Source organism: Zootoca vivipara, chromosome 7, assembly GCF_965207765.1.
Source record: "Zootoca vivipara chromosome 7, rZooViv2.hap1.1, whole genome shotgun sequence".
Classification (NCBI taxonomy): Eukaryota; Metazoa; Chordata; class Lepidosauria; order Squamata; family Lacertidae; genus Zootoca; species Zootoca vivipara.
Genome location: NC_142590.1, coordinates 93,195,816 through 93,216,475, shown reverse-complemented (window position 1 = coordinate 93,216,475; position 20,660 = coordinate 93,195,816). Strand labels below are relative to the sequence as shown.

The 20,660-nt window shown below is 49.1% G+C and overlaps 1 protein-coding gene across 1 annotated transcript in view; it reads right to left on the bottom strand.

The window, feature by feature from the left end:
* EFCAB8 (EF-hand calcium binding domain 8) overlaps nt 1–20,660 on the bottom strand; it is a 58,422-nt gene that overhangs the window by 9,021 nt on the left and 28,741 nt on the right. Inside the window, exons 9-21 of the mRNA XM_035122016.3 lie at nt 17,824–17,936; nt 15,889–15,962; nt 14,475–14,605; nt 12,266–12,333; nt 11,102–11,250; nt 10,399–10,536; nt 10,015–10,110; nt 8,043–8,270; nt 7,293–7,363; nt 6,352–6,559; nt 2,788–3,051; nt 1,196–1,333; nt 108–329 (exon numbers count right to left, since the gene is read on the bottom strand). Of these exons, the coding sequence (XP_034977907.3) occupies nt 108–329; nt 1,196–1,333; nt 2,788–3,051; nt 6,352–6,559; nt 7,293–7,363; nt 8,043–8,270; nt 10,015–10,110; nt 10,399–10,536; nt 11,102–11,250; nt 12,266–12,333; nt 14,475–14,605; nt 15,889–15,962; nt 17,824–17,936 (1,900 nt within the window). The remainder of the gene's footprint in view (nt 1–107; nt 330–1,195; nt 1,334–2,787; nt 3,052–6,351; nt 6,560–7,292; nt 7,364–8,042; nt 8,271–10,014; nt 10,111–10,398; nt 10,537–11,101; nt 11,251–12,265; nt 12,334–14,474; nt 14,606–15,888; nt 15,963–17,823; nt 17,937–20,660) is intronic.

Sequence of the window (20,660 nt, the reverse complement as noted above, 5' to 3'; positions counted from 1 at the left end):
TGAAGGCAGCCCTGTTTAGGGATGTTTTTAATATTTAATGCCCAGAATATGGAGGCATCAACCGCCTAGCCCTTGTCACTAATCCAAAGGGAATTGGGAGCACTGACCTTCAAGTAGCCCAAGGAATCCCCAGTGAAGAGGACTAGGTCCTTGTCATCCGTGGCCATGGAACAGACCACGGTGTCCTGGGCATGCCCGTGGGCTCCTCGGAATTTGCCCAGCATCCCTCCTTTGCCGCCGAATGTCCACGCGTAGATGTTCCCATCGGAGCAGCTGGTCAGCAAAATGGCTGTGTGAGAGTCTCGCTCACGAGCATTCAGAAAGAGGACCTAGAAAGGCAAAGACGGGTGAAGCCGGAGACCTTTCAGAATCGCAGTGGCCGCAGGGGGTTTCCCGGTGTGATGCCTTGCAGAGGACGTGGTCCAAAACGGCCCGCATTCTTGACCACTGACCACACTGGGTGTGGCCGATGGGAGTTATAGTCCACAGGATCTGGAGGGCACCAGCTGGCTGGTAATTGGTCTCAGGGAAGGGCCCAGTTCTTTGGCTAACACCCTCTCGGAAGCTGCTAGGAAAACCTCTGGGTGGTCGAGAAGGGATTTTCCAGCTGTGATTGCAGTGAGTTGGAACAGAGGACCCTTAGAACCCTTCCAACTCTGCGATTCTATGCGACAGTGCCATATAACGGCAGCAGCCAATAAGAACCATAAGTGCGGGGCGCATTCCTGCACCGTGCGGAATATTCACACCGTTCTTGGACATGGCAGGTGCCAATATGGATGACACCTGATCAACGAGAGCAATTGCATCTTATCCTCATTGCCCGGCGCTTCCACCTGCTTCCAATTTGACAGCTCTATTGCTGCCCTCGTTGTAAACCTTCCCTTCCTTGATCTCGCCGTACATCTCAATCTCAAATTTATCGGTCTGTGGCTTTTTGGCAAAAAAAACCCCTAGGTTACGAAGGCTCCGTTCAGAGCGAAAAGAAACATTTAGCGGACGAAGGGGCAAGGTGGAAGACTGGGGCGCATTCTGGGGAAATGGCAATCCCACGATGATAGAAAAAAGTATTTCCTTGAGTAAAAAAAGAGGGCAGAAATGAGCACTATTGGAGTTGGATATGTGCAGGGCTGCTCTTGGCCTAAGCCAAACCCCACACTTCTGGACCCGTAGCAGAGGAACCAGCGGCACTAACCTTCTCTACACCAACCCGGCTGGCGATGACTTCTTCCTGCCAGGTAGGGATCTCGACCTTCGGTGTGCGGGCCTCAGGGGCTGCGTGAGCATGAGGATCCGCGGCAGTTTTATCACTTCCTTCGGGTTCCCAGGCTGCCTGCAAAGTCGTGAGAAACATCATCAGACCTTTTCTAAGAAGGTCCACCTCTTTTTCCAGTCTTCTGGCCTGGCTTCTTGTGAAGACCTCTTGAATCTGCAGCATGTGGGACCATCGGGGACCATCGGTGCAGATTTTGTAGATTCCACCACATACAGGGTTAACCATGTTGCACCCAGCTGAGTTCATAAAAGTGATATTGGGCTGTTATTAATTTTATTAATTTATTTGCATTGCATTGCGTTTATCTCCTTCCTTTGATGTTTTTAAGCAGAGGTCAAATGGCCATCTGTCAGAAACGCTTTAGCTGAGATTCCTAGATGACCCTCCGGGGTCCCTTCGAATGCTTCAATTCTATGATTCCATGAAATTAGAATCCTTCAATGGAAATCTAACCATGGGAAGAGCAATTAATCAGCTGAAAATAAAGAAAGCAGATGAGAGGAAGGAATCTTGAGGTTAAAAAAAAACCACTGTCGGCAAAACCAAAAAACAGCTGCAGAAAGAGCAAACTCCCACACACTCGTGCTTAAGATCTTTAAGGACCAGCAATGACAAACCTAGACAGCATCTTAAAAAGCAGAGACATCACCTTGCCGACAAAGGTCCGTATAGTTAAAGCTATGGTTTCCCCAGTAGTGATGTATGGAAGTGAGAGCTGGACCATAAAGAAGGCTGATCGCCAAAGAATTGATGCTTTTGAATTATGGTGCTGGAGGAGACTCTTGAGAGTCCCATGGACTGCAAGAAGATCAAACCTATCCATTCTGAAGGAAATCAGCCCTGAGTGCTCACTGAAAGGACAGATCCTGAAGCTGAGGCTCCAATACTTTGGCCACCTCATGAGAAGAGAAGACTCCCTGGAAAAGACCCTGATGTTGGGAAAGATGGAGGGCACAAGAAGAAGGGGACGCCAGAGGACGAGATGGTTGGACAGTGTTCTCGAAGCTACGAACATGAGTTTGACCAAACTGCGGGAGGCAGTGCAAGACAGGAGTGCCTGGCGTGCTATGGTCCATGGGGTCACGAAGAGTCGTCATCAATTCTTCGGCGATCAGCCTTCTTTATGGTCCAGCTCTCACTTCCATGCATCACTACTGGGAAAACCATAGTTTTAACTACACGGTCCTTTGTTGGCAAGGTGACGACTAAACGACTAAACAACAACAGTAAATCTATAAGAAGCCTGAGGTGGAGAAGACAATGGGGGGTTGCACAATTCACGTAGGTCTGGCTCCTGGCCAAGACAGGAAGCGCACTGAGAAGGGAAGGGTGTCTAACAGAGAAAGACCTGCCTGGGTTCCCTGTCTTCAGACACAAGCCGGCAGCATAATGCACCGTGCCATGTGCTCGCCAACACTTTGCACATTAGCCAAGCAGAGAAAAGCGGGGCTGCCAACTCCCCTTCTCCCCCACACCAGCCCCAAGGAGTTCCCCCCCCAAAAAAATCCTACCTGGGTCCGCAAGATGCGGCTTCCGGGAGCGGTCGTAGCTGGGCGCATGATGCGTTTTCCAGGCATGGCTGTAGCCGGGCGCCTCTGGGGGATAGGAGATGTCACGTGGTGAGTCTTCGCGCTGGCCGGCCGAGGGATGTCAGATTTGAATTGGGTGACCTTCCTCGAGCAGGCAAAGCACTTCTTCATTGCCTGCCGGTGGTTGCAGCCTGTTTTCTTGGGGCTCCTGTTCAGCGCGGGGATGTCTGGGTCCGCGGAGAATTCCTGGTGAAAGGGGACACCGTTTCCACTTCAGCGCAAGCAGGCGCACCGCTCACCCCACCACCCTCACCCCCATATATTGAAGGGTGGGAGCAGGCCAGGCCAGCTGCTCCCCCTTGGAAGAGGCGGGCTTGGGCTCCGGGGATCAGCTCCCCTTGGCTTCATCCCAGCAAAGGGATGTGGTGTTTCTTCCCACCCTCAGGAAAGCCCACTTTAGGTCAACAGGTGGACTTTAAAACGGTTGGTGTGAGAGAGCATCTTACTAGATGCATCCCATGACATAGGAAAAGAAATTTCGTTTTGGAAAGGGGCCTTCAAGATTTCCGATGCAGAAAGATTAGAAATCCAAATGCAATAGAAGCAACTGAATGATTTTTGTTACATTATTATTATTATTATTATTATTATTATTATTAAATAATCTTTATTTACACATTAAAAATTACACATAATCAAACACATTGTTCTGTTATGAAAGAAAAAGAATTCACACAAGAAGAAAATAGATAAGAAAAATAAGAAAAACAAGAAAAAAAGATGGGAAAAATAGAAAGAAGGTTTAACTAAAAATCTTATGAACAACATACAGGTTTTTTAGGAATTACAAACCATCACCGACATTATTTTATACATGTAAATCCAATAAGAATTCATTTTATCCTCACCTTATCGATTTCTCCTTACTACTCTTACTCTCTCTTATATGAAACCTATTCTCTGGTTTTATTCCCTGATTTGTTTAATGACATCCTTCTACCACTATGCGGTTCCTAATTTCTCATCTCTTAGAATTTCTGCGTCCATTCTTATTCTGTGGAAACCTGTTCTCTTATCTCTGCGGAATTTAGTCTATGCTCAACCAAGACTAATCATTGGCAGGGCCGTCTTACCCATAGGCACTAGGGGTGCCAGGCACCCAGGTGCCGGGCTCTCAGGGGCACCAGGCCAAGAGTCCAGGGCCTGAGAATTGAGTCCAGTGAAGAGCCCACCCATCGGTCGGAGCCCCGCGGTAGGCTCTTCTGCTGTGGGCAGATCTGTGCCGCGAGTCTGGGGGCGAATGAGCCAGCGAGATGCTGAAAGCGGCCGGCTGGCTACGCCCTCCTGCGCGCCTAGGACTGGGCAACCACGGGGGGGGGGGCGCCAAGCAGATATTTGCACCCTTGTGCCGCATATGCTTAAGACAGCCCTGATCGCTGGAAACATCCTTCATCATGTAATTTTTAAAAAACATCCCATTCTTTTAAAATTTTATTTCCCGAATGACTTCTTATTGATTCTGTTAGTTTCACTAGTTCAAGATATTCACATAACTTTAGATGTCATTCTTTTTTTTTTGTCGGTGTTGCCTTTTTTACCTTACTCTTCCAGTATTTTGCTACAAGAATCCTGGCAGCATAAAGAAATACTGGTACTCTTTTATTAACCTTTGGGGTGTTTGTTGTAAAAATACCCAATAAGAATCATTCTGTTTTTTGTTTGTTTTTTTTGTAAATGTGTATTTTAACATTTTCTTCAATTCATCATATATCATGTCCCAAAATGATTTAATTTTGGGATATGTCCACCACATGTGGAAGAAGTTTCCATTTTCATGCCGACACCTCCAAAACTTGCTGCTATTTTGTTGTTGTTGTTGTTGTTGATCTTTGCCAATTTTGATGGAGTCAAATGCCACCTGTATACCATCTTCATAAAGTTTTCTTTAATCAGGTAGCATGCTGTGAATTTCATATTTTTCCACAGGTTTTCCCATCTCTCCAATTCTATTATCTAACCGAAATCCTGGGCCCATTTAATCATCACATCTTTAACTTGTTCATCTTTTATGTTCCAATCTAATAATAACTTATACATTTTAGAGAGTGTTTTGTTTGTTTTTTGTTTCTGCTATTTAGTAAGAGTTCGCTTTTTGAATTCTGATAATTTAGTGTCAAATCCATTCCTTTTTTTGTCTTCCTTAAAAATATCGTGTGATTGGTGATACTGTAGCTAGCTCAAACCCATTTGTTTAAGTATATCATGTTTTTTCAATTAAAGTTAATTATTTTCTTCTTCCAGTAATTCTTTGTACGTTTGCCAGTTAGATTCTATATTTTTCCTCTTTACTGCCATTGCCTCCGTTTGTGAAAGCCACCAGAGGGTTTGCAGCTCCAAAAAACCTTTATTTCTTACCCAAACTTCATAAAGTACTTTCCTAATGATGTGATTAATTTTGTTATTAGATGTTATTATTATTTTATTAGATCTGTTTTCCAGCTGTGAATTGTTGTTTTTTGAAATTGCATTTTCTGTTGTTGTTGTTGTTGTTGTTGTTGTTGTTGTTGTTGTTTTATTTGTACCCCACCCATCTGAGTGGCTGTTGTTGTTGTAACCTGCCCTGGGGACTTTAGAGTGAAGGGCAGAGGAGGAGGAAGAGGATTGCCCCTTGGGTGCTGAACAATGTTCATCCATTTAGCGCAAGGGTTTCCGCTTGGGCAGCAGGACTTTCCCCTCCCCTCTCACTTGCCAACATTCTCCCCCACCCTTCCCAAATCTGCTCCAGAGGGTTGTGGGGGGGGGCTCCTGGAACAGATGTAGGAGGGAGGAGGGAGGAGGGAGACGCAGGAGGGAGGAGAAAGGAAGAGTGTCCCATTGCACAAGCAGAGATCCTTGCATGGCTGAACATTCAAGAACGTTGGATTCAACTGAAAGTGTATTCAAGTTCATGGCAGGCGATGTCTCATTTCTCATGGGAATGAGAGACCAGGGCACTTCAGGAGATATTCTGAGCCCAGGGATTGGTCTTCAGCATCAGAATTGAAATGGGCTCAGGTGGAATACAGTGGAACCTCGGTTTACGACTACCTCCGTTTACGAACGCTTCGGCGAGCAAACGCCGCGGACCCGGAAGTGTTTACATCTGTGTTCTGCGGCGTCGGATGTGCAGAAGCGCTCTATCGGTGCTTCGCGCATGCACAGAAGCGTGCCTTCGGCGAGCGAATGCCTCTGCGGAACGGATTGCGGTCGCAAACCGAGGTACCGCTGTAAACCATTTTGTTATTGCTAAACAACTGGGAGTCGGACGCTCTTGCTGATCTGCAGCAAACCTGCCACCCAGAGACCTATCTTCTGCCTGCCCCTCCAATCTGTCTCATGGTGCATTTTCCCTGAGCAAAACTGCCCAGCAGCCAGCAGTGGCAGACAGAAAAGGCTATTGCTCTCTGGAGTGTGAGGTTTCACTCCTCCGCAGCCCCAGGGAAATGCCAACCGCCTTGGGAATTTACAAAAGAGAGCCTTTGCGGCGAATGGGGCTTTGAACGTTACCCTTTGGGGAGCAAGGACCAAGGGGCTCTCGGATGCGTTGAATCGGCAGAACGCCTGCCCAGAGTGGATGTTCCACAGGACGATGTCTCCGTTGCAGGATGCGGTCGCGAAAAGATTTTTGCCGTGCCTGTCCATGCACGAGATGTCGTCGGAGTGGTACGACTTCCAATGCTTGCACTCAATCACTTTATCGTCTTCCTTGTTGTCCCTGGTTAGGAGAAATTAAGTAGGCCCATTGAAATATACTCGGAGTCGATAGTGAATTTCATGCTCTTTATTCAGCTCGTAGTCATCAAGGAGAAGAAGAGAAGAATGGCTCTTTTCCCCAAACCATCTGCTTATATACATTATTTACACAATGGGCTTTGCGTGATTGGCTACTTCAGGGCTACACCTGTGGGCCAATCAGTTTGTGGATTGACTTCTGCCAGCAGCCTGATTGGCTGCTCCTGCAGGCCAATCAGGTTGCGGATTCACTTCTGCCAGCCGCCTGATTGGCTGCTCCTGCAGGCCAATCAGGTTGTGGATTCACTTCCACCTGGAGTTGGATTGGGTGGCTCCTGCGGACCAATCAGACTGCTGATTCTGGATCCTATTGTTCTATGATTCAGCTCAGTACATAACACCCATCGTAGCTGTCAAGGGAGGGGCAGGAGGCAGAATCCTCCCCTTACATCACAGAAAAGGGGGGACGCCCATGAGAAAAACCTGATGGATCAGGCCAATGGCCCCTCCAGTCCAGTACCCTGTTCTCACAGTGGGAAGCCCTCTCCTCCATGGTTCTTTTTCAAGTTAAAGCCATCTAGGTTGGTGGCCATCACTACCACCAGAGGGAGGGAGTTTATGTGCCTAGCAATGGCCTGGCCTTGAACTGGAGAACATTGGAAGCCCCCAACCCCAACCCCACCCCAGATGCCCACCAGCACTTGGTCTCTACTTACAAATACCAAGTCACTCTCTTGCTCCACCCAGCCACGAAAATCTTCTGGTTCATGTACAAGACGCAGCTGATCTATTGGGGAGACACAAAAGTAAAAGTGCAGAAAGCCGGTTATGCACACGCAAAAGCCTGAGATGAGGCATTTGAGAGTGAGAAGCAGGCTGGGCAGATGAGAGGCAGAGCCATGCCTGACTTCTGCTGGGATTCCCGAGGCTTTGGCTATGGGAGAAGCAAGTCCCTTTTGGGGTATTATTATTGCATCGTCGGTGTGGGTTGTATACACGTGCAAATAAACCATATATCCTAAAGACACCACAGTCTCCCCTGTCCCTCGTTCTGGGGAAAGCACCAGGAACTCCTGGAATCTTGCACTGCCCGGAGATTAGGGTGGGCGCGAGAGAGAGAGAGTATTGCAATGCAGTTAAGACCAGGAATTCCTCACCAATGTCAGCGGCAGTTCTGGGTGTTTCGCTCTGGATAAAGCGCATTGCCCAACCCCTTTGTCCTTGCCAGGTCAGACCCAGGAGCAGAACTGGGGGGGGGGGGTGCCGATGCCCAGGCCAAGAGGGCAGGGCAGCTCCTGCCGCACAGATCAGATCAGCCATTGGCCAGAATACTGTGAAAAGGTTCCCCAGTATCCCCAGAGCACTTGGGAGGGAGTTGTGGGAGAGGCTTCTGAGGTGGCCAGTTGCTGTCTCCTGAGAAGGGTTATCCAACCAGCTTCTCTCCCCCCCCCCCCCCCCGCGCTGACCTCAGCCTTGTCGTCAAAAGGCAGCTCTATCAGGCAGGCGCCGTTGTTGAAGTTCCACAGTTTGATGGTCCCATTTTTCAGGGCTGTGATCAGCCGCCTCTCAGGGGTATCAAAGGTCATCGCCGTGATTTCCACCGGCTGCCCGGATGAGGTGGAAAACTCCATCACTTTCTGCCCGGTCGTGATATCCCAAACGGTGATGACCCCGCTGTAGCAGCCGCTGACCGCCTGGGGAGAAACCGGAGAGGACGGTTAACTTGAGAAGGTCGGTCTGCGTCCTGGGCATCACATTCAGCAAGATGCATTTGCACACACACACACACTCTCCGTTCGTTGAGAGTCCTCGTAGCAATAAAAATTATTAAAAACAAGCAACGCCATCTTCTTCTAGCACAAACACGCCAGCAGGCCAGCCTTCAAAAATGCATGACACAGCAAGATTTTGTTGCTCTTCCCAACTCTAAAACAATAAAAGCAGCAGGATACAAGATAAATAGAATCATCCGAAAAAACTTAAAGAGCAGCAGGGGACAATTTAAATCAAACCACTGCAATTCAAGGCGGCGGCAAAAAGTCGCAAAGGTGTTTCAAGCCTAGGGGAGCAAGCATTGTTCTCCTGAATAATAATAATAATAATAATAATAATAATAATAATAATAATAATAATAATATTTATACCCCACCCATCTGACTGGGTTTCCCCAGCCACTCTGGGCTGCCTCTAACAAAATATTAAAAATACATTAAAACATCAGTCATTAAAATCTTCCCTAAAGAGGGCTGCCTTCAGATGTCTTCTAAATGAATGGTAGAGAGGTTGCCTTACTTGTCAGGGAAGTGTATTCCAAAAACAGGGAATCGCCACTGAGAAGATGATCTCTCCATCCTTACGCAGCTCTTAAACTGCAGGTAGGTTCATACAGAGAGAAACTGCAAGGGCTTCTCCACACCTTCCTTTTGTCTCACTGCTTTCCCCCAGGGGAAACTGCTCTTTAGCGCTCAGTCGGAGCAAACAGCAAATCAGGTTTTTCCCGGATTGCCATTTGTTCCGATCTATCACTAAAGAGCAGGTTTTCCCTTGGAAATGAACAGGGCAAGAGGGAAACCGCTCTGACTTGTACCTAGAAAGCGCTGGTCAAGCAGAAAATTGCTTGGACCTGTGTTTTCTAGGCACGGGACAAGCCCTAAATCAGGTATCCTGGTCCCAAGCCATTGAGGGCCTCCAAGTCAAATGAAGTTATTTGTTTCTTCACTTATCTTTAGCTGGAAGGATGGTCTCCTTCATAAGTGCCAACTCTATAGGGCTGAGGCATCTTGAGTCCCGTGCCCCCCCCCAAAAAAATTATGTTGGGACAGGGTGGCCAGGACTGTCCAGAGCGTCCCAGGAGTGTTTCACCATGGGGGCGGAGGGCCCGCAAGGTTGCCTGGAGTGGCGGCGAAAGGACGGCCCCCCTTCCTGGCCTTGCCGTTGCGTTGTCTCCCAACGGGCCGCTGCCTCTGCCGCACCTCCCAGCCCAGCCTCCGGGGCAGTGTGAGCAGGGACGATGAGTCCCACCATGCCTCGGCCCCCTCCGCCGAGCTCACTTCCCCTGCAGGGCCACCTGCAGCGAGGTGAGCGAGTCAGGAGCCGAGCGCAACACCATGCCACATGGCTGGGCTCTGGGCTCAGCCTCCTCCTGATGCCACAGACACACCACATGTGCAATACGTGTGACGTCACACATAAGCGCCGAGGGCCACCAATGTTGGGTGCAACTTGGCGCCTCCGGTTCCCTTCCACCACTCCTTTAAATATATGAAAACTTTGAACGTGCTCTTTATTCTCCCTCTCCTCTCTGCCCCCATTACTGCTGAGAACGTACCGAGCTGCCTTATAGCAGCTCACATCTCTGGTCCACCTAGACTGCCCACACTTTTTTTTCTCCCAGGTAAACATCCCGAGGTTCTTCCCTCTTCCCAGCCAGGTGTTCACCTGCTTGAAGTTCTTGTTGTAGAGCGCGCAGCACACCGGCTGGTCCTGGGTCTTGGCGTCCAAGTCGACGTATTCCACGCCGTAGAACAAGCCAAGCTGTAGCAAAACGACACAGGAGACTTTCCCAGAGGGGCCAGGCATGGGCCAAGGCACCTCGGAGCAGCTCCCCGACAGGAGAAATTGCCTAGAGGTGACCTTTCGCCATTTGATGCCCACCCACCGCCCGAACAATGCGCACTGCAAGCAACAGACAGGCTGCAGAAACCCCAAAATTGCCTCCCCTTCAAATTCAAAATTATGCTAATAAACACAGTTCACAAACTATGAGACAGGAGCCATTTCTCGCCTTCTGATCCCACAGCCCTTCCCCGGCCCCCTCCTCACCGTGTAAGTGGCGCAAATGAGGTAATTGCACGGCCGGTGGTAGTAGGTGGCCGAGATGGGATAGTTGCCCAGGGGGACGTTCCTGCCGTGGATCGACTGCAGGCAGAAGTGATCCAGCAGATCCCAGACTCGGATGTTCTGAGAGAGAAGAGGGGAAGGCAGAGGGCCTGAAAGAGCTGGAGCATGGATTAGAGTTAGACCCATGAGGCTGAGCTGTGCGGATGGCAGCAGCCGGGCTCAAGGGCTTCCTTAGCCCCCCCCCCTGTCCACCCAAGCCAATGCCTGGCACAACTCGAACCGGGAGCCTGGCGCAAAAGGAGAGGGGTGTAAGGATGCCACTGTCAAGCCAGGGGGTCTCTGATCAGCAGTTGCTGGGCAAAGTTGCTCGGGTACTGCTCGGAGGTTTCCCGTAATGGGCCCTTGCACTGTGAGCATCAGAAGATCCTGGTTGCTGGATCAGGCCAATGGCCCATCTTTTCCAGCATCCTGTTCTCACAGCGGCTGTTGGAACAGTCGAACTCTGCTCCAGAGCGGGTTAAATTAATCTCCAGTTTAAAACTCTAGGCCTCCAGCCCCACCCTTCCACTTCCTGGGGACGGGCGGAAAGGGATCCCCCCCCCACTTCCAAGCAACGGTGCCCCACCAATAGCACAGGGCATTCCCACAGCAGCCCTTTCCCCGCCTCTCGCACCCAAATCCCTACCTTGTCTTTGGAGATGCTGACGATGGTGTTCCTCTGCCCGTTGATCATGATGTGGGTGACAGCCGTGGAGTGGCCCTTCATCTGCGTGATGGGGCTGCTGGTTACATAGGGGTTCCAGATGCGGATCAGGGGCTCGTAGCCTCCCGTCACTGGCAAAAGAGAGATCGCATCTCAGGAGCTCCGGCGGAATCGCTCCGCTTTTGCCATTTCGTTTGCGGGGTGCGCTGACCGATCGATCTGCGGAACCGCCTGCCTCACTTTTTGGGGGGGCAGCCATCGCAAAGCATAAGCTGATGGCAATTGTGCAGAAGGATTGCAGAAGGCAGATCAGAACAACACAGGTCCCACACACCTTATTTAGGGCCTCCAAATTGAAAACAAACCCCTTGGATTAGGAACAGAAAGGAGCCAGGAGCCAGTGCAGCTGTTTCAAGGGCAGCGTTGCCTCTGCTCTCCCGTCATCTCAGACCTCCAGAGGGATGCTGAGACATTTGGAGAATGAACTCGTGGTTTTATATTTTGATTTTGTTCTGTGAACCAACCTGAGAGCTCCGGGTATAGGGCGGTATATAAATTCAATAAATAAAATAAAATAATTGAACTGGGTCACACCCTTCTTCCCAGTTGTCCACCAGGGCAGCAAGGCCGTTTCGGCATACCTGCCAAGTTGCTGTCGGAGAAATAAGGGACCGGACCGGAAATAGCAGACCGGAAGTAGCGCTGCCGCCATTTTGGAACTGGGTGGAGCATGCTCAGAAGTGACTTTTGATGCTGCTTTGCCCAGTTCCAAAATGGCCACCATGCCAGAAGTCGCACTGCAGCCATTTTGGAACTGGGCAGAGCAGCATCAAAAGTCGCTTCTGAGCATGCTCCGCCCAGTTCCAAAATGGCCGCCGTGCCAGAATAAACCGGGGGAAAACAAAAAAATCCGTTTTTTCAGCTAGGAACAGCTGGAAAACGGGGATTTCCCGGGGAATACGGGAGAGTTGGCAGTTATGCGTTTCGGTGCCTCAACTGGGTTAGAAACAAGACTCGACCGGATCCAAGTAAATCGCTGCCAACTAAGAAAACCTGAAGTTGCCACTTTCTCAGGCATCTGCTCCCCAAAGAGGATACCGGCTCCAGAAGGAGGCCGTTTTCAGGAGCCGTTTCTAGAGAACGTACCGAGGATGTTCATTTTGGAGGAATAGTCAAAGCAAAGGATGCCTTTCTTCAGAACGATCACCGCTGATCTGGGACAAATGGAAGAGGGGAGGTGTCCATTAAGTACGCCGGTCTCTCTTCTCTTTCTTTCAAAAATAAATGAATGGCTGGCTTTCTGAAGAAACAGGTCAGAAGGACATTTGCCAAAAGCATGGTGGGCTGCAGAGACCCTTGACCATGATCCAAGAAGGACCAGGCGCTCAGAGCTCGACCTGGATTTCTGCAGCAAACCTGCCAATTGCAAACTGCGCCACTGCGCATCTGACAAAGTAGGCTCTTGCCTAAGAAACCTCAAGGCAACGAGAGGCCTGTCCTGTGTCTAGAAACCAAGGAGCCAAGCGGTTTCCTGCTTGAAAACCCACTCTTTACTGCTGAACTGGAGCAAATGTCCATCTGCGGAAAATCTGAGTGAGGTTTTCTCTGATTCAGTGGTAAAGATGAGGTTTTCCAAGGGGGAAGATGCAGGACAAGTGCGAGTCTGGATAAGCTCTAAACCTGCTATCCTTTAAATGCTTTCATTTCACACCATTCTACTATGAACTGAAAACAGAGGTGTTGGGTGCGCCCTTGTTAACTATGAAAATCCTTTAATAAAAACATTTTTTTTAAAAAAAAAAACCTAATCATTGCTCCTAAAGAGAACAATAAAGTGAAACACCACCATCTGCTGTCCAGTTCTTGGAACTGCAACGTTGAACTTTTGGTGATCATAATTCCTGGCACTTGCAGGCTGTGAAGTATATCATATGCACAATCTTGTTGCAATTCTTGGAACAACCCCTGTAAAGCCATCTCGTCCTCTGTCGTCCCCTTCTCCTTGTGCCCTCAATCTTTCCCAACATCAGGGTCTTTTCCAAGGATTCTTCTCTTCTCATGAGGTGGCCAAAGTATTGGAGCCTCAGCTTCAGGATCTGTCCTTCCAGTGAGCACTCGGGGCTGATTTCCTTCAGAATGGACAACCAAGTTCGTCCAAGTGAATCATTTGCCCTGCTTTGCCCTTGTAAATCAGAAACAGGGCCGCCCAGGAGGCAAGGCGAGGAGGATGCCTCAGGCAGCAGGCTCCGCAGAAACAGCAGGTCCCAAGGTCGATCTCTATTCCCTGCTTGTTCCCAAGGTAGATCTTCAATCACTCCTTCTTCCCTGGTGCCATTTTGTGCCTGACAAGAAAGGCAGTGCATTCTTGTGGAACAGGCAGCCTTGTCCTGATTTTGCAGAGAAGGGGAGAGGAGAGGGGCAGCTCTTCCCACAGGTCCTGGGGGGGGGGGGAGCCCAGCTCATGTGTTCTCCCATGGGAGGTTTAAGCATTTCTCAGAGAGAGGATACCAGCACCTTGTCGATTTCACTTCCCCGGCTGAAATCAGAGTGGAGGAGAAACTGGCTATACCTGCAAATCCTGGGAGGTTCCCCAAAGTAACATTTTTTAAACAAAGACCTCCAGATTTCCCAGAGGCCTTTCTGGGATCCAAGGTCCCTTGGAAACAGGGGCGGAGGAAGGGGGTGCCGGGGGGGGCAGGTCGCCCCGGCTGTCACTACTGTGGGGCGTGACAAAATGCCGGGCGCAGTGGCAGAGTTTCATGCTCCGGCACCAGGGGGCAGAGAGCAGGCGGGGGCGGGTCATGGCGTATCGCCCTCGGAGGTGGGGGGCGCATCCGGGGGCAGGCCCCCAGCGTGGGTGGGGGAAGCCACGATGGAACCCCACTGGGATCGAGCTGCAGAGATTGGTGCGCTCCCCCCGCACTCCTCTGTGCTCCCCAGTGGCTGGGCGGCACTCACTGCGGGGCCTGCAGCATGCCCGAGCCACACATCTCTCCTGGGAGTCACACAGTGGCTTCAGGCTCCGCGCTGCCCCAAACGGTGCGCCCGCGGCCTGTAGGGTGGGCTGAGGGGGAGGAGGGAGGCAGACTCCTCAGGGGCCCTGTGGAGCGTCTTGCCCCGGCTCACCCCACCCCTGGGTGCAGGGCACGAGTGCCACCCCAGGCGCCCGATCGGCTTGCCCTGCCGCTGCTTGGAAACTCTTGTGCATTTACAGCCTGATAGACATTTCCTGTGTTTTATGGCTCTCTGAACTTTCTGACCCATTCCCCACCCGCCTTCCGGTGGAAACAGTAACGGCGCCTTAATCCCCACCTTGGTTTCATTTCCAGAGCAGAGAGAAAAAGGCCTCTCTTACTGGGTTTTACCAATGTTATGCAGTGGGAGAGAGGTGAGGGCCATGGCAGACTTGTCGGCGGGCGTGCAGGAGGCGACCAGGTTGAGCTGTGGGATGTACATGATCTGCTGGCACCAGTCTCCGTGCAAAGCCTGGAATGGAGGGAGAGGAGGAGGAGGAGGAGGAGGAGGAAGACGACTAAACTTTGCAAAAAGGCAGGCCAGAGAGCTGTTAACTAACAGGAGCGCTCTGTCCGCCTGCCTGCATGCCATCTTTTGGAAATCCCAAAGGAGATGTGTACGCATTAACCTGCTTAAAATGCACGCTAGGCCCTTCTTTTCCTCAGTTCAGTTCAAAGCTGGTTTGGAGGCAAATGCAACAAAATGCAGTACTGTATTCCATACGAAAAGGCATGCATTGTGGCTAACATCATGCGCGAGCCTCTTCCCAAACCGGAGAACTGGATGCAGATTAATTAGAGTCTGTACACAGCCCTTTAGATTCCTCCCCTGACTAGAAACCTCTCGCTTTCTAAATTAACAGGAAAGAGAAAGGTTGCTGTTTTCATGGTAATGGAAATAAATGCATCTTCACCCCACCCCCCCGTTAACCCCACCCCACCCACCCCCGCTGCCCCCGCTTTTCTCCAATGTCATGCCTGGTCAAATAGGTTTTTGCAGGGTTTTGAGGCAATTCCAGAAGATGCAAAACCCACACACCAGAGGCAAGTGTCTGTGCAGAGCATGAGCAAAGATCCCCATTTCAAACTCCCTGGAAGACGGCTATCGTCTGTCTCCAGCCTTAATCATCGGTGAATTTGTAAAAGGTGTATTCATTTTGGCTTGAACCGCACAGACATAATACTGTAATAAAGATCTTTGAAAACTGGGAGTGGGAGCCTGAAGAAGAGAGGGAGGAGAACTAAGCAAAGCTCACTTTCTCTGCTCTTTGCGGTGAGGGCTGGTCCGCTAGTGCCATGCAAGACCTTCCCATGGTTTGGCAATTCAGATTATAGCGGCAAGGCTAGGAGCAAGTACCTGAAATAGCCAAAGGCTGGATGAATGCTGGTTCCGACCACCACTTGCCCATCAGTGAAAAACTTAGTGGAATTTAAGCCCCCCCTTGAGGTACAGCAGATGCCAACATCGTACCTGTTCTTCCAAGATTTCATAGGGAACTTGAATTAGCAAAGAGAACTGCAAACTTTAGTTGTAAGTCTGCCACCTTATTCTATTTTATTGTGATATTTTAATTGCTTTGGGGGTTCTATCGCACACATGTTTTGTATTTATTTTGATCGTTTTCACTGCGGTCCTTAAAAAATAATAAAGGTTAGGATAGAAACACATTTAATAAATCAATATTAAAAGCAGGGAGTGCCTGGCAGAAATCACCCGCCCACTCTGGAGCAGGCAGGTTCATGGGGAAAACTCACAGGGACATGGAAATTCCTGTACTGTTCAGCCTTGTTTTTCAGGAGGATGTGCACGGGGACTCTAGACAAGCCACCTGTGAGGACAAGATCCAGGGAAAACATTGCGCACCAGCAGAGCCCAGCTTCGCCAAAATATAATGCAATGGCTCTACTCCCTCGTTCTACAACAGATTAGTCAAACAAGAAAATAATAATAATGTATTACTTTTACCCCACCCATGTGACCGGGCTGCCCCGGCCACTCTGCGAAGCTTCCAAGAGAATATAACAATAATAATAATAATAATAATAATAATAATAATAATAATAATAATAATAATAATTTATTATTTATACCCCGCCCATCTGGCCGGGTCTCCCCAGCCACTCTGGGCAGCTTCCAACAGAAGAATAAAACACAATAATCTATTAAACATTAAAAGCCTCCCTGAACAGGGCTGCCTTCAGATGTCTTCTAAAAGTCTGGTAGTTGTTTTCCTTTTTGACATCTGTTGGGAGGGCGTTCCACAGGGCAGGCGCCACCACCGAGAAGGCCCTCTGCCTAGTCCCCTGCTATTGGCTTCTCGCAATGAGGGAACCGCCAGAAGGCCCTCAGAGCTGGACCTCAGTGTCCGGGCAGAATGATGGAGGTGGAGACACTCCTTCAGGTATACTGGACCGAGGCCATTTAGGGCTTTAAAGGTCAGCACCAACACTTTGAATTGTGCTCGGAAACGTACTGGGAGCCAATGTAGATCTTTCAAGACCGGTGTTATGTGGTCTCGGCGGCCGCTCCCAGTCACCAGTCTAGCTGCCGCATTCTGGATTAGTTGTAGTTTCCGAGTCACCTTCAAAGGTAGCCCCATGTAGAGCGCATTGCAGTAGTCCAAGCGGGAGATAACTAGAGCATGCACCACTCTGGCTAGACAGTCTGCAGGCAGGTAGGGTCTCAGCCTGCGTACCAGATGGAGCTGATAGACACGATACATGAGAAATTAAACGTTTCCCAATACAGGGCTGCCTTCAGATGTCTACAAAAGGTTGTATAATGGGTTGCCTCTTTGACATCCAACTGGAGGGCTGAGAATTGGCTAAAAGCAAAAGTTGGAGTTCACACATTCCACTAAGCCATGGTCTGTTTCACAAACTATGAGCTGTCCCGCAGGCGACTGAGGAAACATTGGCTTGTTTCTCCAGAGTTTGCTTTGTTTTCCAGCTGCTCTGTAAGTATCTTCTTTTTCCTTCTTTTAGTAATTTGAATGTGGGGGGGGGGGTTGACAAGAAATTTTCCGCACCGGGTACCACCTAACCTTGCTACGCCTCTGTGTCCAAACAAACCATAGTTCACAGAATCATTGGATTGTCGAGCTGGAAGGGGACCCCATCGGTCATCTAGCCCAGCCCCCTGCAATGCAGGCATCACGACTAAAGAGTCACAACTGGGTTCGCACACTACAGGTCAAGGTTTGCAAGCCAGCAACAAACCATGGCTTCAGATTGTGCTTTGTGGGCAGTACAAACAGTTAAGACATTGGGCAGGGTTCCCATATGATGTTAGGCCATATAGACCTGTAGCTTAGTAAACCATGGCATAGCATTACATGTAAACAAAAGCAATCTCTCTCTGAAGATCTGATCTGGGGTAATGGATCTGCAACCTTGTCAGAGTCCTTACTTGCTACCACTGAAGCTCAGCTTATGAATAAAGCAAATATTGCAAAGACATTCCTACCACACACACACTCTCTCTCTCTCTCATTTGAAATGAAAGCTCTGCACCGGAACATGTCAGTGCTCGGCAAAAGGGGGAGCACCAAAGATCAAACATCTCCATAAGGGTCGACTTGCACCCCTTTTGTGGAGGCTCAGGGACCAGCAGCAAAGACAGCAGCTCCCCCTCTACCTGGCCAGTATTGTGAACTGTCCCCCGCACCAGCCTGGACCAGCCTGGCTCACCGATGTAGCCGCGGATATTGAAAAGCCCGTTCACCACGACATCCGATGAGGTGAAGATCAGGACGTTCCCTTTCACGTCTCCAACGGAGAATATCGCTTTGCGCCCATCTGTCCTAGTTCAGGTAGGAAAAGAAAAGGGATGAAGACCAAAACCTACAGGTGCAGAACAGGTGAGAGCTTGGCCTACCTGGGAAGCAGGTCAGCCTCGGACATAAGCTCTGCCTGCTTCTTTGCTCCAGGTAGCAGATGAGAGCGCTGGAATTGGGATCCAAAATGGGCATCGCTCTAGATTTCCTCTGGCCACAAGGCAGGAGCATAAAGTAATGGGTGTGTGTGTGGGTGTGTGTGTGTGTTTTGCTTGTTATTATTAAAAAATTGTCCAGTAGCACCTTAGAGACCAACTACGTTTGTTCTGGGTATAAGCTTTTGTGTGCATGCACACTTCTTCAGATACACAGAAGCAGAAGTCACCAGACCCTTATATATAGTGGGAGGGTGGGTTTTTTCCTCAGAAAAGTGGTAGGAGATGGGCGATTGGCTCAATGGGTATGGTAAATCTGTTGACGACATCTGTTGATGATATTTGTTGGATGTCAAACTCAGCCAAGAGCATAAGGTCGAACAGATTCCTCACTGGCCTTGCAGACAATTTCATTGTCCAGAAAGTGGGAGAAGCAACAAGAGGATCAGCCATTTTAGATCTGGTCCTAACCAATACTGATGACCTGGTTAGTGGGGTAGAAGTGGCAGGATCATTAGGTGGGAGTGATCATGCTCTTCTGGAGTTTATCGTTCAGCGGAAAGGAGCAACCAAGCATACCAAGACTCAAATCCTAGACTTTAAGAAAGCCGACTTCAGAAAACTTAGGGAAACGCTGGGTGAGATCCCATGGACAGAAATACTAAAAGGGAAGGGAGTTCATGATGGTTGGGAGTTTGTTAAAAGAGAGATATTAAAAGCACAACTTCAGGCAATACCAATGAGACGGAAATATGGAAGGTGCCTAAAGAAGCCAGGGTGGCTATCTAAAGAACTTTTAACTGAGTTAAGATTTAAAAGGGATATGTACCAAAAATGGAAAAGGGGGGAAATCACCAGAGAGGAATTCAAACATATAGCCAGCACGTGTAGAGACAAAGTCAGAAAAGCTAAAGCACAGAATGAACTCAGGCTCGCCAGAGAGGTTAAAAGCAACAAAAAGGGCTTTTATGGGTATGTCCGTAGCAAAAGGAAGAACAAGGAAACAGTGGGGTCACTTAGAGGAGAAGATGGTGAAATGCAAACAGGGGACAGAGAAAGGGCAGAACTCCTCAATGCCTTCTTTGCCTCAGTCTTCTCCAAAAAAAAAGAAAACAATGCCCGACCTGAAGAATATGGAGCAGATGATTCAGCAGGGGAAACACAGTCCAGAATAAGTAAGGAGGTAGTACAAGAATACTTGGCTAGTTTAGATGTATTCAAGTCTCCAGGGCCAGATGAACTACATCCAAGAGTATTAAAAGAACTGGCTGAGGTGATTTCAGAACCACTGGCAATAATCTTTGAAAATTCCTGGAGAACAGGCGAAGTTCCAGCAGACTGGAGGAGGGGAAATGTTGTCCCTATTTTTAAAAAGGGGGAAAGAGAGGACCCAAACAATTACCGCCCAGTCAGCCTGACATCAATACCAGGAAAGATTCTGGAGCAGATCATTAAGCAAACAGTCTGTGAGCACCTAGAAAGAAACTCTGTGATCACTAAAAGTCAGCATGGGTTTCTGAAAAACAAGTCATGTCAGACTAATCTGATCTCATTTTTTGACAGAATTACAAGCCTGGTAGATGAAGGGAACGCTGTGGATGTAGCCTATCTTGATTTCAGCAAGGCCTTTGACAAGGTGCCCCATGATATTCTTGTAAAGAAGCTGGTAAAATGCGGGCTAGACAATGCTACCATTCAGTGGATTTGTAACTGGCTTACTGACCGAACCCAAAGGGTGCTCATCAATGGCTCCTCCTCATCCTGGAGAGTAGTGACTAGTGGGGTGCCACAGGGTTCTGTCTTGGGCCTAGTCTTATTCAACATCTTTATCAATGACTTGGATGATGGGCTTGAGGGCATCCTGAGCAAGTTTGCAGATGACACCAAATTGGGAGGGGTGGCTAATACCCCAGAGGAGAGGATCACACTTCAAAATGACCTTAACAGATTAGACAACTGGGCCAAAGCAAACAAGATGAATTTTAACAAGGAGAAATGTAAGGTACTACACTTGGGCAAAAAAAAAATGAAAGGCACAAATACAGGATGGGTGACACCTGGCTTGAGAGCAGTACATGTGAAAAGGACCTAGGAGTCTTGGTAGACCACAGACTTGACATGAGTCAGCAGTGTGATGCAGCAGCTAAAAAAGCCAATGCAATTCTGGGCTGCATCAATAGGAGTATAGCATCTAGATCTAGGGAAGTAATAATACCACTGTATTCTGCTCTGGTCAGACCTCACCTGGAGTACTGTGTCCAGTTCTGGGCACCACAGTTGAAGAAGGATACTGACAAGCTGGAACGTGTCCAGAAGAGGACAACCAAAATGGTCAAAGGCCTGGAAACGATGCCTTATGAGGAACGGCTTAGGGAGCTGGGTATGTTTAGCCTGGAGAAGAGAAGGTTAAGGGGTGATATGATAGCCATGTTCAAATATATGAAAGGATGTCATATGGAGGAGGGAGAAAGATTGTTTTCTGCTGCTCCAGAGAAGCGGACACGGAGCAATGGATTCAAACTTCAAGAAAGAAGATTCCACCTAAACATTAGGAAGAACTTCCTGACAGTAAGAGCTGTTCGGCAGTGGAATTTGC